The sequence below is a fragment of the Heterodontus francisci genome, chromosome 10 (assembly GCF_036365525.1).
Source record: "Heterodontus francisci isolate sHetFra1 chromosome 10, sHetFra1.hap1, whole genome shotgun sequence".
NCBI lineage: Eukaryota > Metazoa > Chordata > Chondrichthyes > Heterodontiformes > Heterodontidae > Heterodontus > Heterodontus francisci.
This window is the reverse complement of record NC_090380.1, coordinates 42431974-42450072: the sequence shown is the minus strand read 5'-3', so window position 1 is coordinate 42450072 and position 18099 is coordinate 42431974. Positions and strand designations below refer to the sequence as shown.

Below are 18099 nucleotides of genomic sequence, written 5' to 3'. Positions count from 1 at the left end.
ACTTGTACTTCTTTCAGTTTAGTATACTGTATTCGCTGCTCACAGTGCGGTCTCCTCTACACTGGGGAAACCAAACGCAGATTGGGTGACCGCTTTGCAGAACACTTCCACTCGGTCCACAAGCATGATCCCGAGCTTCCGGTTGCTTGCCATTTTAATTCTCCACCTTGTTCTCATGCCCACATTTCTGTCCTTGGCCCACTGCAGTGTTTCAGTGAACATCAACACAAGCTTGAGGAACAGCACCTTATTTTCCGATTAGGCACTCTACAGCCTTCTGGGCTCAATATTGCGTTCAATAATTTCAGACCATGAGCCCCATTATTTTTTGTTTATTTATCATTTTTATATGCTCTTTTAAAATTTTATTTATTTATTTTTTAACCATGTGCTGGTCTTAAACTTATTTTTCATGTTTTTGCTTTCATACAGACATGTTCATTTTTCTGCCTTTAGCACACTCTCTGGACTTAGGTGTTGTCTTTTGCTCCAACCATTTAACACTCCATTTGCATTCTGTTCTATGACATCTGTCATTTAACCTCTCCCCACTTCATCCTTTCACAGTCCTTCCTTCTTGTCCTACTTCCCCCCTCCCCCTTCTCACTTGCTCAAAGACTGTTACATTTCTAACTTTTGCTAGTTCTGATGAAGGGTCACAGACCTGAAGCGTTAACTCTGTTTCTCTCTCCCCAGATGCTGCCAGATCGACTGAGTATTTCCGTCATTTTCTGTTCTCATTTCAGAGTTCCAGCATCTGCAGTATTTTGCTCTTGTTATGGTGATGATGGTGTCTGCGACATTGTCTTCAAGGTGTGATTCTGTGTGTATGACTATGTCAGGCTGTTGCTTGACTAGCCTGTGGGACAACTCTCCCAATTTTGGCACAAGCCCCAAGAGGTTAGTATGGATGACTTTGCAGGGTCGACTGGGCTGGATTTGTTGTTGTCATTTCCAGTGCCTAGGTCAATGGCAGGTGGTCTGTCCAGTTTCATTCCTTTCTAGCAGTTTGATACAACTGAGTGGCTTGCTAGGCCATTGCAGAGGGCTTTTAAGAGTCAACCATACTGTTGTGTGTCTGGAGTCACATTTAGGCCAGACCAGGTAAGGACGCCAAACGTCCTTCCCTAAAGGACGTTAGTGAACCAGTTGGGTTTTAACAACAATCGACAATCACCATTAGACTAACTTTTAATTCTGGACTTTATTAATTGAATTCAAATTCCACCATCGACCATGGTGGGATTCGAACCCATGTCCCCAGAGCATTAGCCTGGGGCTCTGGGTTACTAGTCTAGTGACATTACCACTACATCATCGCCTCCCCCTGAGGAGTGGTGGTGGCGTAGTTATAATGCCCCATGAGGAGAGATTGAGTACAATGGACATAGATTCTCTGGAGTTTAAAAGAATGAGAGGTGATCTCATTGAAATGTATAAAATTCTTAGAGGGCTTTTTTTTATATTCATTTACGGGATGTGGGCGTCACTGGCCAGGCCAGCATTTATTGCTTGACAGGGTTATTTCCCCTGGCTGGAGAATCTACTACCAGGATTGTTGAGGGGAATTTTAACCCCCAAAGATGGGTGGGTTCAGATCAGGTGGGATGTAAAAATTTCAAATCCACCCCAACCACCTCAAACTCACCCACTTCCAGTTTAATGGAGCTGGGGCTGTGGTGGGTGGGGGGATGGGCGGGCAACCAACCCCCTCCCAGGAGTTGGGAGGTGAGGACTGCTACGTGGAGGAGGTAAGTAACCTCCTAGCATTGCTTGTGGACCAGGAGGAGCAGGGGGACATTCTCCCAGCCCCCCAAACTAAACTGCTTTACTCCCTGCAATCCTACACCAACCACCACCACCCCCAGCCACCTCTGACCCCGATCTGTCTCCGACACCACACAATCACCTCCTGACCCTACAAACCATGCTGTACCCACCCTCTCTCTACCCCAGCAGCATGAATTTTCCTACTCCTAGGCTGCAGCCTCTTCTGGAGCATTTTCTGCCCAACAGGGCATCAAGCCTCTCAATCAGGCTGAAACTTCTGAGTGGAGATCCTATGGAGAAAAAAGCATGTACACTGTAACTCCATAGCTTTCTGGACCCCCAGAATTCCTTACCCATTTGGAAATCCCATCCCAGTAAGTATAAGGGGTTGGCCATTTAGGACTGAGATGTGGAGAAATTTCTTCACTCAAAAGGTTGTGAATATTTGGAATTCCCTACCTCAGAGGGATGTGGATGTTCAGTTGTTGAGTATATCCTATAGTGATATAAATAGATTTTTGGACACTAAGAGAATCAAGCCATATAGGGATAGTGCAGGAAGGTGGAGTTAAGATAAAAGATCAGCCACAATCTTCTTGAATGGCCGAGGGGCTCGTTGGGCCATATCGTCTACTCCTATTATGTTCTTCACCACACTACAGTGGGGCTTATCATTTCATAGGAGAAAGCGTTCAGAGTCTTTTATGTTCCATGTGTTATTTGTTGAACATGTTGGAGAGTTAAGGGTTAATATTCAATATGACCTCTATAGCTATAACTGATCATAGAGCAAAACGCTTTCTAAGATAAACAATAAAACAACAAGGAACTCATGATTGGGATGACATCGACCGTGAGAGATTAATATATAACTTAGTGGCTAGTGTAATAAACTTAGGCAAAGGGATCAATTAACTATGGTAGAGAGGGATATTTTGGAAGATAGGTTGTCAATAAAACTAGTTCTTAAAAAATTCAATAACAGATAGATCAGGAAGCCTTGGTTGTGGAAAGCATCTTTGAAAGGATTCAAGATCAGATAAATCACGCAGTCTTATCTGTGAACTGCAGCTTTGAAGCAGGCAAATAAAGGAGCATGGTTTTCCAGAATTAATTGGAGATTTCAAAAGATACAGAAACTGAAAACTACTCCTTTGTACGGTATATATTGATCACATATGTTATTATATGAATAAAGTTTGTTTTGTATAATCCACTATAAAGTATCTCATGCTGATTTGAAGCATGGTGTGAACCCTTGAACAAAGGAGGTTGATTAACAGCTGACTCAACAGTATTCAGGTCATTGCTCAGAACATGCAACTAAAATGACAATAGTCCAATCATTTTAAAATATAATGAAAACTGCTATGAAAACCTATAATTTTACTTCTGAAACAAAGTCAGTAGAGTTACTGAAGCCAAGTCTTGTACTTACAGTGACATGGAATGCATTTATATTGTGCCTTTCATGTCCTCAAAATGCCCCAAAGTATTTTACAGCCAATCAAGTACTTTTGAAGTGCAATCATTGTTGTAATGTAAGCAAATGCAGCAACAGATTTCTTCCGTGTGGAGATCAACATTTCTGGGTCCTGCCTGAATTTCCGTCCCGCCAGGCCTTTGATATTCCCATAACATCAGCGAGCCCAAGGATTTTGGGATCCATTATCTGTGTTAATCACACGAGGTTAAAAGTCTCAAATGGATAAGGTCAAAGTGATGGATTTGTAGCTGTGAGAAGTATGTTGCCTGAATATTTGTATAAATTGTGCAACTGCCTTGAAATTCACAGGAAGTTGTTACTTCATATTTGCACATCACACTCTCTATATTTTGTCTCTAGAGCTCGTCACTACAAAGGAGGCTACACTGAATGGGCAGAGCATGAACAACATTGACAACATGACCATGAATTTGCCACTATAAATTTGATGATACAATGAATTTCTGTGGCAGATCTATGTGCTCTGATCCAGGTGCTACTAAAGAACTCAATTTGTTAAAATTTATCTGTCTAGGGAAATAATCTATCTTGATTTTAACTTACCCATCTGGAAAAAGCCAGATGATGGGGGTCAGTTAAAACAGAATGGGGGAATTACCCACTCCTTTCCCGCCCTGATCTGATTAATTACATTTCTAAATTCATGCGGCAAATGCACTCCATCAAGTCACCGTGGTCCTCCTTAAATATACAGATTGGGTCCTATGATGTAATCTGGGCCCAATCTGCCATTTTAACATGATCCCTGAGTGATAGCTTTCCCCCAGGCCAAACCTGCCAAGAATAGTGGCTAGAGCCAGAGGACGTTTCAAAATTAGTTTTTTTAGTGTCCTTCTGGGCCTAAAGGAGCAGGAGTGTTTCTCTGGACTCCACAAGGAAACCATGTGCTTCACACTCTGTTTGATTATCGACTTTTTTCCCATTCCCAGTGTGTTTGATTTATGGTCAGGTTTACATTCCCAGGGGGAAATTTTATGCTCTCCCCATGTCGGGTTTGGAGGTGAGGAGAGCGTATAATCGGGTGGGATGGTGGCGGAGGGGATCCCCGCCACAATCCTGCCTCTACCCAAATTAAGTCCAGGGTGGGAGGGCCTGTGCACGGCCTTCCCGCCCCGCTGCCAATTGACGCCCTTAATTGGGCAATTAATGCCCAATTAAGGACCTCATCCTGCCGCTGGTGTAATTATCCCAGCAGTGGGCAGGCCTGTTGCACAGTGCCTGAACGAGGACCTGGCATCGGGTAGGCGGGGGCCTGCTGAAAGCCACCCACCTGCCCTTGCTGCTGAGCCCACACCCCCGCGACCCCCACCCCACAAAACCCTCCCGCTGTGACTTACCTGTGGACTGGTTCCAGGGTCTCAGGTGAGCCCAGTACTGGCAGCAGCCAACACCTCCGCACTGGCACTGCTCAGCTAAAGAGCTGCCAACCTCTGATTGGCCAGCAGCTCCCAGCAGGCGGGACTTCCATCTCCGGTGTCTTTGATCCCAGGGAAGGCCTGCCACTGTCTGCTGAAGTGACTAAATGGCACTTGATTTGGTGGGCCTTCCCTAGAAGAGGCAAGGCGGGGCTCACACCAGCGCTTTTTCCGGTGGTCAAAACCCCTGTCGTGAAGACAAAATCCCGGCTGAAATGTGTGATTACCTATCATTCTCATTCCCGTGCATGATTGCCTGTTATTCCATTCCCAGCATGTGATTTTTTTTTTTATTCGTTCATGGGATGTGGGCGCTGCTGGCAAGGCCAGCATTTATTGCCCATCCCTAATTGCCCTTGAGAAGGTGGTGGTGAGCTGCCTTCTTGAACTGCTGCAGTCCATTTGGGATAGGTATACCCACAGTGCTGTTAGGAAGGGAGTTCCAGGATTTTGACCCAGCTACAGTGAGGGAACGGCGATATAGTTCCAAGTCAGGTTGGTGTGTGACTTGGAGGGGAACTTGCAGGTGGTGGTGTTCCCATGCATTTGCTGCCCTTGTCCTTCTAGTTGGTAGAGGTTACGGGTTTGGAAGGTGCTGTTGAAGGAGCCTTGGTGCATTTCTGCAGTGCATCTTGTAGATGGTACACACTGCTGCCGCTGTGAGTCGGTGGTGGAGGGAATGAATGTTTGTAGATGGGGTGCCAATCAAGTGGGCTGCTTTGTCCTGGATGGTGTCGAGCTTCTTGAGTGTTGTTGGAGCTGCACCCACCCAGGCAAGTGGAGAGTATTCCATCACACTCCTGACTTGTGCCTTGTAGATAGTGGACAGGCTTTGGGGAGTCAGGAGGTGAGTAACTCGCCTCAGGATTCCTAGCCTCTGACCTGCTCTTGCAGCCATGGTATTTATATGGCTACTCCACTTCAGTTTCTGGTCAATGGTAGCCCCTAGGATGTTGATAGTGGGGGATTCAGCGATGGTAATGCCGTTGAATGTCAAGGGGAGATGGTTAGGTTCCCTCTTGTTGGAGATGGTCATTGCCTGGCACTTGTGTGGCGCGAATGTTACTTGCCACTTATCAGCCCAAGCCTGGATATTGTCCAGGTCATGTTGCATTTCTCCACGGACATGAGGAGTCATGAATGGTGCTGAACATTGTGCAATCGTCAGCGAACATCCCCACTTCTGACCTTATGATTGAAGGAAGGTTATTGATGAAGCAGCCGAAGATGGTTGGGCCTAGGACACTACACTAAGGAACTCCTGCAGTGATGTCCTGGAGCTGAGACGATTGACCTCCAACAACCACACCCATCTTCCTTTGCGCTAGGTATGACTCCAGCCAGCAGGTTTCCCCCCGATTCCCATTGACCTCAGTTTTGCTCGGGCTCCTTGATGCCATACTCGGTCAAATGCTGCCTTGATGTCAAGGGCAGTCACTCTCACCTCACCTCTTGAGTTCAGCTCTTTTGTCCATGTTTGAACCAAGGCTGTAATGAGGTCAGGAGCTGAGTGGCCCTGACAGAACCCAAACTGAGCGCCACTGAGCAGGTTATTGCTAAGCAAGTGCCGCTTGATGGCACTGTTGATGACACCTTCCATCACTTTACTGATGATTGAGTGTAGGCTGATGGGGCGGTAATTGGCCGGGTTGATTGTGTTATTCCCATTCCCAGCTCGTCATTCACACTTTATGTTATTATATTCCCTATGTGACTGCTTGTGATATTCACATTCCCAGTGTATAATTGTCTGTTATTCTCATTTCCAGTGTTATTCTCTTTCCCAGTGTAACTACCTGTCATAGTCACACTCCCAATGTTATTCCTACCCTCACTGCCTGTGAAATTTACATTTGCAGTCTTATTCCCATTTCCACTGCAGATAATATTCACATTCAGTGTTATTCCCACACCCAGTGTCACTGCCTGTTATATCACATTCCCAGTGTTATTTCCATTCCCACTGCAGATGATATTCACATTCCCAGTGTTATTTCCATCTCAGGTGATATTCACATTCCCAATGTTATTCCCATTGTCACTGCCTGTGATATTTTCATTAACAGTATTACTGCCAGTGATATTCCACTGCCTATGTTATTCCCACTGCCTGTGATACTCATATTCCCATCTTCACTGATGTGTTATTGACATTTCCTGTGATATTCCCAGTCCCAATGTTATTTCCACTACCAGTTCACAGTTCCATTGCCAATGCTTGTGTTATCCCCAGCCACTAACCCTGTGGCAATCCCAGTCCCAGTTTTATTCCCACTCCCAAGTGTCAATACCTGTGGTAATCCCGTCCCCTGTGTTATTCCCAGTCCCACTGTCTGTAGTATTCCCAGTTCGAGTGCTACTGCCTGTAAAATTCCATGTCCTCCAGTGTTATTCCCATTTACATTGTTATTCGCATTCAGTTTTATTCCCAGTTCCTGTGGTATTCCCAATCCCAGTATCGCTGCCCTATGTTTCTCGCCCTGCTACACGTGACTCCTCCCTTCTGGACCGCACCATCCGGCTGCGACGCGGAGGGGTGGGGGGTGAGAACACTGTTGCCACAGCAACGGCGCCACACGCAGCTCGTCATTCACACTTTATGTTATGTAATCGGTTTCCCCGGTAACAGGAGGCAGCGAAAGTAAATCTCAGCGGACAAGGTAGCTGGAAGGCAGGGAAGGAGGGTGGGCAAAGTTTTCGGGACGTCCAATTTGGAATTACGTACTTTAATTTTCCCTTTGTTGGGAGTTTTGGAAGAGTGTTGAAGTTCATCGCGACAGTAATGAGTGAGGTAATCGCATCCTCTTGGAGTCTCCCGTGCATTCCTGGTCAGAGATAACATGAGGTCTTTTACAATGAGCCAGGTACTTCCTCCAAATGACACTGAGCTGTTAACGCCGGCTGGAGACTAAAGGCATTGGACTAAAGGGAAAGCAGCGACAAACGCTTGAAATGAGCTTCTGCATTTCTGATCTCTGGTGTTGGTGAGAAAACAACAGTAAACACCTGGGGAATGGGGTGGGAAGTGTAGCATTTACTGTCAGCTTTCACAATTTTGTTGTGGACAGACCAGAGATCCCAAGTTTACTGTTTTTATGTAGATCAGTTGTGCTAAGAGCTTACTGTTGAGTAATTTCTGAAAGTGCATTACACATGTGAGAAACGTAGCCCACTTGATAATAATTTACACCAAGTCAAACTCTGAAGAAGTAAGTTTATTTAACGTTCTTGCAAGATCGGGTGTCCTACAAGCAGGCACACCGATCAACATATTCAGTTCATGTTTATACAATACAAATCCATTTGTCCACGCCTTTATTTTACATTATTGGTTATAACGTATTACGACACTAACCTATCCTATGGTTGCTACAGTCTCCTCCTCTGTTTACTTCTCCCCCTACTCTAACTTTCTAGCCCCTAACTCTTGTTTTTGTTTTACCTTATTTGGCTCTCCATTGTGTGTTTTAACTTGCAGCTGTCAGCCTTTATCTTAGTGGGGCAGTTTCTTATTCACTACATCCTTTGTTCTAACTCTTGCTGTTTCTCTGTTATCTGCCTAAGCACAATTTTTAAGTGATGTACTGTCCCAAGGTCTGTACTTACATACCCTTATCAATTCTCTTTGTCAGTGATGTACTGTCTTAAGGTCTCCACATACCCTTATCAGTTCTCTTTGTCAGTGATGTACTGTCTTAAGGTCTCCACTGACATATCCTTATCAGTTCTCTTTTTCAGTGATTTCATTATGTTGTGCACAAATGACTTCTTGGTAATTTTCCACAAGCTGTAGAAACAACATTTCAGTATTTCTTATTCTCACAATTCCCCCTTTTCTTTTACTTAATCCTTGTTGTTTTCTACATACTGCGGAGGGTTCTCATATGTCCTCTCAAATCCTCTGAGCATTATTTCAGCCGCCTTTTCAATGTCTGTATTTCCGTTGATACTATCCACTTTGTCATTACCTAACAGGTACATACTCTCTTCCTGGCCTCTTTGTATTGACATCTGCTTCGTCAAAGCTGTCTCAATCAATCGCTGTGTCAGCCCTCTTACACAAGGAATAATACAACACCCGATGGCTATTAGTATTCCGACAACCATGATCAGGGAGGTAAAAACCGAGATTATCATGCCTTTCCATTTTCCAAACCAGGATTCAAGCCACCCCGTCAGGGAAGTGACTGCTCCTGAATTTTCGGCCATCTCCTCTGCTAAAGTTGTTAACCCTTGCAGTGCTCGGGTGATTGAACCATCGGGTGCTGTGTTATTTGGGATAAATGTGCAACATTTCCCTCCTAACATTATACACACGCCTCCTTTTTCTGCTAAGATCATATCTAGAGCCAGTCGATTTTCCCAAGCCATTCTACTAGTGGCATCTAATTGTTCAGCTATACCTTTTACCGCATCTCTAGTATAATTTATAAATCTTTGTTGGTTGTAATAAATATAATTTATCCAATCTACATTTTTGTTAATAGTGACCCACCAAAACAAAGACTCGAAACCGGCGGTTATTTGGTTTCGGGCCTTGAATGCATCAGGTACCCCTCTTGGGACCCCTATGGAATCCAAGTACACCTGGTCGTCAAAAGAGTTCGCTATCGCTTCCCTTTTACCCCTTTCCCTCGTTATTATCTTTTGTTTCTCAAATGCCAAGGTGAATGGTATTGCCAATTGAACAATTGCGCACGTCCCCTTCCACTGGGAGGGTAGGGTCTGTCTCAGGATTTTTCCTCCGCAATACCACCATAAATCCGCTCTGGGGACATTCAATGTTGATTAGTTCCCTCCCCTGACTCTTCCAGTTACGTCCTCAGTCTCTATGCATGACTTCAACTCTCCCATATTTCTGGTTAGCTCCGCACCGTGTCGACATACGCATGATGTGTGATTCACACTGGTGGCTAAAAATGAAGGGGGAGTCCTTGAATCCTTTTTCTCTAGGGGAGGGAACATTATTGACAAGGATATGCAAGTTTGAATACCCCAAGCCGTCTTATCCTGATATCGGGCTAACATGCATTCCATGCCCTTTCGGTCACGCTCCCACCCCAGCGGGAAAGGTACTACTTGAGCTATCGGTCTACTAGATGCACAAGCATAGCAATTGTTTTTGTTCAAACTTTTTACAGGTAATTTTATCCATTCTACCCAGGCATTTGTGTCCCCGTAACCGGTTTCTATCTCAATTCTCAGGTCCTTTACCTCTATTATTTTTACTATGTTAGGATCGTTATGAGAGGTCCCTTTTAGTTTGTTAGATGGTTTACCAGTCTTATCTATTGTTACCTGAAAACAACATTTTAATTCACCTTTCTTTTTCCCTTCTCTAACTGTTACTCCAAACACCTTGTTGTCTAATTGGAAGTGGGTAATACAAAAACATCCAACCCATTTTATTTCCTGGCTACTTTTGAAAAGAAAGAGAGAAGGCACACAATATTACAGACAGTATTTCCGCGCTCGCGCCGTTATATTAAAAAAAAAGTTCGTTACTCATAGTCTTTTTAGCTTTATTTTCAATGGTTCTTCTGTTAATTCGGTTGTCCAAGTTCCTTCCTCGGCCGGGGTTTGTACCGGCCCCTTGATTCTTGTGTAGTGGGTCCAACCTCTTTCTGCCGTTCTTATGGCTGTTTCAGTGGTTAGGAGAGTCTGGTATGGTCTTTCCCAGTTCAGTTGTAGTTTAGTCTCTTTCCACGATTTCACCAGAACCCAATCTCCTGGTTGGATCTTGTGCACTGCAAATTCGAGAGGTGGTGTCTGTGCTAACAGGCCTTGCTTCCTGAGGAATGACAATGAGGAAGACAACGCCAGTATATAGTTCTTTAGAAACGAATCTTTAGTTTCTAAGGTTGGCATCTTGCCCCTGGTTCCCATATCGGGTAATCCGAATAGCATTTCATAGGGGGACAGTCCCACATCTTTTCTAGGGGCTGTCCGAATTCTGAGTATCGCTATAGGTAAACATTTTGTCCAGGGTAACCTTGTTTCAAGTATCAGTTTGGACAGGTGTTTCTTTAAGGTCTGATTCATTCTTTCCACCCGCCCTGAAGAGGGAGGGTGCCAAGGGGTATGGAAGTCCCATTGGATTCCCAATCCCCTAACTATTTCTTGCAATAGCTTCGAGGTAAAATGACTTCCTTGGTCTGAAGTGCTGTGGCTGCCACAGCTTGTACACACTCTGGCCATCCCTTTTAGCTATTTCATTGTGGTTTCTGCCACTTAAAATCAAAGCTCAGCAAAGCTACTATTCCTAACTTTGCTATATTTCCCATTAAGCATTGTGCCATGCCTAAAAGCAAATATAAAAAAACTCAGCAACTGCTGAATCAGAAGGGTAGGCTGAGCCACCCTCTAACAAGGGGGTGTGTATTAGCCTGGTCGGTATGTTTTTCATTCTAACTTTTCCCTAGGATTGTCATGTCTGGGTGATAAGAAGAGTGCTGTTGAAGTACAATGTCTCTCTCTCTCTCTCTCTCTCTCTCTCGCTGTACCAGCTGCAAGGCCAAGTTGCCTCTGCAGCCCTGAAGTTATGAAGTCAGCTAGCTTGTTAGCAATACATGACTGATTAATTGTTTCATCTTAAATGTTCCCATGTAATTCTGTTCTTAAAAATTCTAAAATCTAAATTCTGTTCTCACAGTCCCCCCTTTTGATTCTTCAAAACATTTTTACAAATCAATCCTTTGATCCCACCTAGGTGCCTTTAATGGTCTCTATTTGTCTAGAAAAAGCCTTCAACACCCAGAGGGGTCGCACTCAATACGCCGCCTGCTTGTGCCATAAGAGGGGCCTGCGGTAACTCTGTAAAGGCATAAGTTTTGCAGGGGCTTCAACTACTTGTTTACAACAATGCCTTTTACTATCAGATTTCTAAGGTCTTTCATCTGGCCCCTATGGCCGATATTATTGTTCTGCCACTGCGGGTCTTGATTAGGGTATTTTTGTTCAGCTGGTTCATTTCCCCCTACCCCGGGAGGGTTTTCTCTTTCCCAAATTTTCAGGGGTCTTCTACGAGGACTTTCATTTCCTTTTTAAACACTCTTACCTCTCCTGACGTTAATGGTGCACTAACAAATCCAATTTCATTATTTCCTATTGGTACCTCTCTCAAGGGCATCATTGTCTTAGGAGACTCTCTATCTCTATCGTCGTCGTTATCGTCGGGTTTAGGGGTGGTCCTTCTTGCTGTCCTTAGATCATATTTGGGTCTTTTTCTCCTTGGTTTTTGACTCTAAATCCCAATACTCCAACATCCGTCCCAATGGACTTTCTGGAGGGATGTTGCCGGCAGACTTTCCTTGTCTCCCATCGTCTTCCTTTTTAGACGATTTATTTCGCATGGTTAACTGAAGGGTCTTGTACCCTACGGTATTCACCTCCTAGCTGAAGGGTCTTATACCTTACGGTATTCACCTCCTAACTGAAGGGTCTTATACCTGACAGTATTCACCTCCTAACTGAAGGGTCTTATACCTTACGGTATTCACCTCCTAACTGAAGGGTCTTATACCTTACGGTATTCACCTCCTAACTGAAGGGTCTTATACCTGACAGTATTCACCTCCTAGCTGAAGGGTCTTATACCTTACGGTATTCACCTCCTAACTGAAGGGTCTTATACCCGGCAGTATTCACCTCCTAACTGAAGGGTCTTGTACCCTACGGTATTCACCTCCTAGCTGAAGGGTCTTATACCTTACGGTATTCACCTCCTAACTGAAGGGTCTTATACCCCACGGTACTCACCTCCTAGCTGAAGGGTCTTATACTGCCCCACAGTATTCACCTCCTAACTGAAGGGTCTTGTACCCTACGGTACTCACCTCCTAGCTGAAGGGTCTTATACTGCAGTACTGAGAAGGTCTTATCCTACAGTTAACCAGTATTCACCTCCTAACTGAAGGGTCTTATACCTTACGGTATTCACCTCCTAGCTGAAGGGTCTTATACTGCCCCACAGTATTCACCTCCTAACTGAAGGGTCTTGTACCCTACGGTATTCACCTCCTAGCTGAAGGGTCTTATACCTTACGGTATTCACCTCCTAACTGAAGGGTCTTATACCATACAGTACTCACCTCCTAGCTGAAGGGTCTTATACTGTCCCACAGTATTCACCTCCTAACTGAAGGGTCTTGTACCCTACGGTATTCACCTCCTAGCTGAAGGGTCTTATACCTTACAGTACTCACCTCCTAGCTGAAGGGTCTTATACTGCAGGACTGTAAAATTCACTCCTCAAGGACTTTTGGTACTTAGAAAGTCTTATCCTACAGTTAACCATAAGTCACCAAGATAATACTTAAAAGTCGTTTTTCTTACCTTGGTCCGTGCACGGAGTTGCCTGACTTCACGTGTGTACCTGCCGCACTAAATACTCGTTCAGAGTGACTTCCCTAGGATCATTTTCAGTCGATTACTCGGGTCCGCTACCAACGAGAGAAACGAGACCGTTTATAAATTAATGGGACGCGTCTTCTCGTCTGTCGTCGGCCGCGGTCCCGGCAATGATGAAGAGATCCCGGACGAGCCCCCAATTGTGAGAAACGTAGCCCACTTGATAATAATTTACACCAAGTCAAACTCTGAAGAAGTAAGTTTATTTAACGTTCTTGCAAGATCGGGTGTCCTACAAGCAGGCACACCGATCAACATATTCAGTTCATGTTTATACAATACAAATCCATTTGTCCACGCCTTTATTTTACATTATTGGTTATAACGTATTATGACACTAACCTATCCTATGGTTGCTACAGTCTCCTCCTCTGTTTACTTCTCCCCCTACTCTAACTTTCTAGCCCCTAACTCTTGTTTTTGTTTTACCTTATTTGGCTCTCCATTATGTGTTTTAACTTGCAGCTGTCAGCCTTTATCTTAGTGGGGCAGTTTCTTATTCACTACATCCTTTGTTCTAACTCTTGCTGTTTCTCTGTTATCTGCCTAAGCACAATTTTTAAGTGATGTACTGTCCCAAGGTCTGTACTTACATACCCTTATCAATTCTCTTTGTCAGTGATGTACTGTCTTAAGGTCTCCACATACCCTTATCAGTTCTCTTTGTCAGTGATGTACTGTCTTAAGGTCTCCACTGACATATCCTTATCAGTTCTCTTTTTCAGTGATTTCATTATGTTGTGCACAAATGACTTCTTGGTAATTTTCCACAAGCTGTAGAAACAACATTTCAGTATTTCCTATTCTCACACACAGAATTTAGACAGAAGATACAGCACAGAAACAGGCCATTGGGTCCAAAGGTGCTTGTAATCCATAAAACCCTCCTCCCACATCATTTACTTATCCTCATCAGCATATCAGCATATTAACCCTATCAGCATATCCTTCTATTCCTTTCTCCCTTTTATCCTTTTCTAGCTTTCCCCTAAATTCATTTATGTTATTTACCTCAACCACTCCTTGTAGGAGCAAGTTCCATATTCTTAGCACTTGCTCAGTAAAGAAGTTTCTTCTGAATTCCTTTTTGGATTTCTTAGTGACTATCTTATATTTTGGCCACTAGTTCTGGACTCCCTCACAGGTGAAGCTATCTTCTCTACATCTACATTAACAACCACTAGGTGGAGCTGTACTAGCACATGTGCAAATGCAGCCTCATCCACTTAAATGTCACTGTCTGCGACGGAATTGAAGATGGCACTGCTCAATTTATCACAGAAAAACAACTTCGACACATAGCAGCACACAATGGACATGTTTGATACAAATAGAACATTTGGCTGTTTAAAGTCTCATCAGAAGGACAGCGCCTCTCCGTGCTGCACAGCCCCCGTAATTCTGTGAGGTTTCAGTGCCATCCTGCTCTCTGGCTGCTCACTCCTTCCCCATCTCGCTCTCTGGCCGCTCACTTCCCTCCCATCCCGCTGTCTGGCCACTCACTCCCCGCTTCCCTCCCCCCCCCCCAGTCCCTCCAGACACTAACTCTAGGCTGCGCTGCTTCCCTCCTCTCGGCCATTTGCTTCTTCGGGTGGAGCGAATGGCCGAGAGGGGGGAAGTGGCCCGCGGCCTAGAGCTAGTGTCTGCAGGGATGGGGGGAGGAAGCGGGGAGTGAGCAGCCAGAGAGTAGGGGGCAGGGGGAGCAAGCGGCTGTCAAGGGGGTGGTTGGATGGTGAGCGGAGTGGCTGGAGAGCGGGGGGGGGGGGGGGGGGGGGGCGGGGCGGGGTGGGTTGAGAAGCGTGGAGCGAGCGGCCTGAAGTGAGTGACTGAGGGGGGAGAGCTTTTTTCTGTGCATGGGCCTGTTCGTCCTGGCAAGGCAAGACATAGGCTGTGCATGAGCAGCATCTCAGAGCGCAGGAGACCGTTTGCGCATGTGCTCAGCTTGGAGCGCTCTGATGACGTCAGCGGGCCACTGCGTTGTCAGGAGTCACTTTGTAATTTCAAAGACCTCGATTAGGATTCCCCTCAGTGGTGAACACAGTGGCTTTAGCACCAAACCCTGAGGAACAAGACTTCAACAGTACCAACAACTTGCGTTTGTATAGTACCTTTACCATAGTAAAACATCTCAAGGTGCTTCACAGGAACATTATCCCAGCTTCCCAGGTACAGTGAAGGAACGGTGACATCATTCCAAGTCAGGATGGTGTGTGGCTTGGAGGGGAACTTGCAGGTGGTATTGATCCCATGCATCTGCTGCCCTTGTCCTTCTTGGTGGTAGAGGTCATGGGTTTGGTAGGTGCTGTCGAAGGAGCCTTGGTGCGTTGCTGCAGTGCATCTTGTAGATGGTGCACACTGCTGCCACTGTGTGTTGGGGGTGGAGGGAGTGAATGTTTGTGGAAAGGGTGCCAATCAAGCAGGCTGCATTTGTCCTGGATTAGTCTCCCTGATGGATAAGGTGACAAAGTAACTTTCATATTTCTGCCATTTCTCTGTCATTACCTGTGAGTTAATCTGTGTACATAAGAAATAGGAGAAGGGGTAGATCATATGGCCTGTCGAGCCTGCTCTGCTATTCAATATGAACATTTTCTCTGGAGTTTAGAACAATGAGAGGTGATCTTATTGAAGCATTCAAGATTATGAAGGGGCTGGACAGGGTAGTTACTGAGATGTTTTTTCCCCTGGCTGGGGAATCTGATCTGATCTTGGGCCTCAACTGTACTTTCCTGCCCACTCCTCATACTCCATGATTCCCTGAGAGACCAGAAGTCTCTCTTTCTCAGCCTTAAACATATTCAATGATGGTGCATCCACAACGCTCTGGGGTAGAGAATTCCAAAGATTCACAACCCTTTGAGTGAAGAAATTGCACCTCATCTCAGTCCTAAATGATCGGCTTCTTATCCTGAAACTGTGCCACCTTGTTCCAGATTTCCCAGTCAGGGGAAACAACATCTCAGTAACTACCCTGTCCAGCCCCTTCATAATCTTGAATATTTCAATGAGATCACCTCTCATTATTCTAAACTCTAGAGAAAATAGACCCAATTTACTCAACCTCTCATCATAGGACAACTCTCTCATCCCACGGACCAATCTAGTACACTGCCTGCAATGCAAGTATATTCTTTCTTAAATATGGAAACTACACTATTCCAGGTGTGGTCTCACCAAAGCTCCGTACATTTGTGGCAAGACTTTTTTTATTCTTGTATCCCAATTCCCTTGCAATAAAGGCCAATATGCCATTTGCCTTCCCAATTATTTGCTGTACCTGCATGCTAACTTTTTGTGCTCCTTGTACAAGTATACCCAAGTCTCTCTGAACATCAACATTACAAGTTTCACGCTTTTGAAAAAATATTCTGCTTTTCTATTTTTACGATCACAGTGAATAATGTCACACATCCCCACTTTATACACCATCTGCCACCTTGTTGCCCACTCACTTAATCTGTCTATATCTCTTTGCAGCCTCTTTGTGTCCTCCTCATAGCTTACATTCCCACCAAGCTGTATATTGTCAGCAAACCTAGATACATTACTCTCTGTCTTTTCGCTCAGTAATTAAAATAGATTGTAAATGGCTGAGGCACCAGCACTGATCCTTACATTACTCCACTAGTCACAGCCTGCCAACTTGAAAATGCCCCATTTATCCCTAATATCTGCTTCCTTTCCATTAACCAATCCTTTATTCATGCTAATATATCACCCCCACCTCCATGAGCCCTTATCTTGTGTATTAACCTTTTGTGTGTCACCCTATTGAATGCCTTTTGGAAATCTAAGTACAGTACATCTACTGGTTCCCCTATATCTACTCTACTAGACATGTTCAAAAAATTCTAATAAATTTGTCAAACAGGATTTCCCTTTTGTAACACCATTTTGACTTGTTCTATTCATACTATGCTTTTCTTAGTGCATTGTTAAGATTTCCTTAATAATTGATTCCAGCACTTTCCCAACGACTGATGTCAGGTTAACTGGCCTGTAGTTCCCTGTTTTCTCTCTCCCTCCTTTCTTGAATAGCAGTGTGACATTTGCTAACTTCCAATCTACTTGGATCATTCCAGAACCTAGGGAATTTTGGAAAATCATAGCCAGTGCATCACTATCTCTGCAGCTACCTTTATTAGAACGCTAAGATGTAGGCCATTAGGTCCTGGGGATTTGTTGGATTTGAGTCCCTTGAGTTTCTCTAGTACTTTTTCTCTGCTGATATTAATTACCTTAATTTCCTTACTCTTATTCGCCCCTAGGTTACCCTCTACTTCTGGTATGTAACTTGTGTCTTCTGCTGTAAAGATGGACACAAAGTATTTGTTCAATATCTCTGCCATTTCCTCATTCCCTCTGATAATTTCTCCTGTCTCTGCTTCCGAGGGACCAAAGTTTACTTTAGCTATTCTCTTTTTATATTCCTAGCTCGTTTACTGTCATATTCTTTCTTTTCCCTTTTTATCAACTTTTTGGTGGCCCTATGCTGGTTTCTAAAACACTCCTTAGCCTCAGACCTACTACTGTTCTTTCCACGGATGGATCTTTGCTTAGTTTTTGTTTTTCAATGGAATGTATTTTTGTTGAACATTTTGAATTATTCCTTTCATGTTTCCCACTGTTTATTTACTGCCATACCGTTTAGTCTATTCACCAAATCAACCTTAGCCAGCTCTCCCCTCATACCTGGTGTTATGATGGTGCTTCTATATTTTTTTCTAAGTATTTTTTTGAGGACTCATGTATTTTAGAATTATGGACATTGTTTTATTTGGGAAAACAGAAAAGGATTCCATGAATGTTTTTTTCATTGGGGTCATTGAAAGGACACTGAGCGGTCTTGTTTGAAAACAACATTTACTGGAAGACACTAGTCTTCAGATAAATGTGCAGCAGGTGCTTTTTGACTTGGGGGAGATGTTTACAGAGAAGTGACAGGTCAAGATTTATGGGGTCAGGAGGTTTGACTTTTGAGATATTGTTCTTGGTTTC

The 18099-nt window shown here is 44.3% G+C and overlaps 1 protein-coding gene across 1 annotated transcript in view; it reads left to right on the top strand.

The window, feature by feature from the left end:
• The window catches only part of LOC137374171 (uncharacterized), a 56911-nt gene that overhangs the window by 9454 nt on the left and 29358 nt on the right, over window positions 1–18099 (top strand). Inside the window, exons 7-9 of the mRNA XM_068039956.1 lie at window positions 4632–4814; window positions 7079–7235; window positions 7322–7483. Of these exons, the coding sequence (XP_067896057.1) occupies window positions 4632–4814; window positions 7079–7235; window positions 7322–7483 (502 nt within the window). The remainder of the gene's footprint in view (window positions 1–4631; window positions 4815–7078; window positions 7236–7321; window positions 7484–18099) is intronic.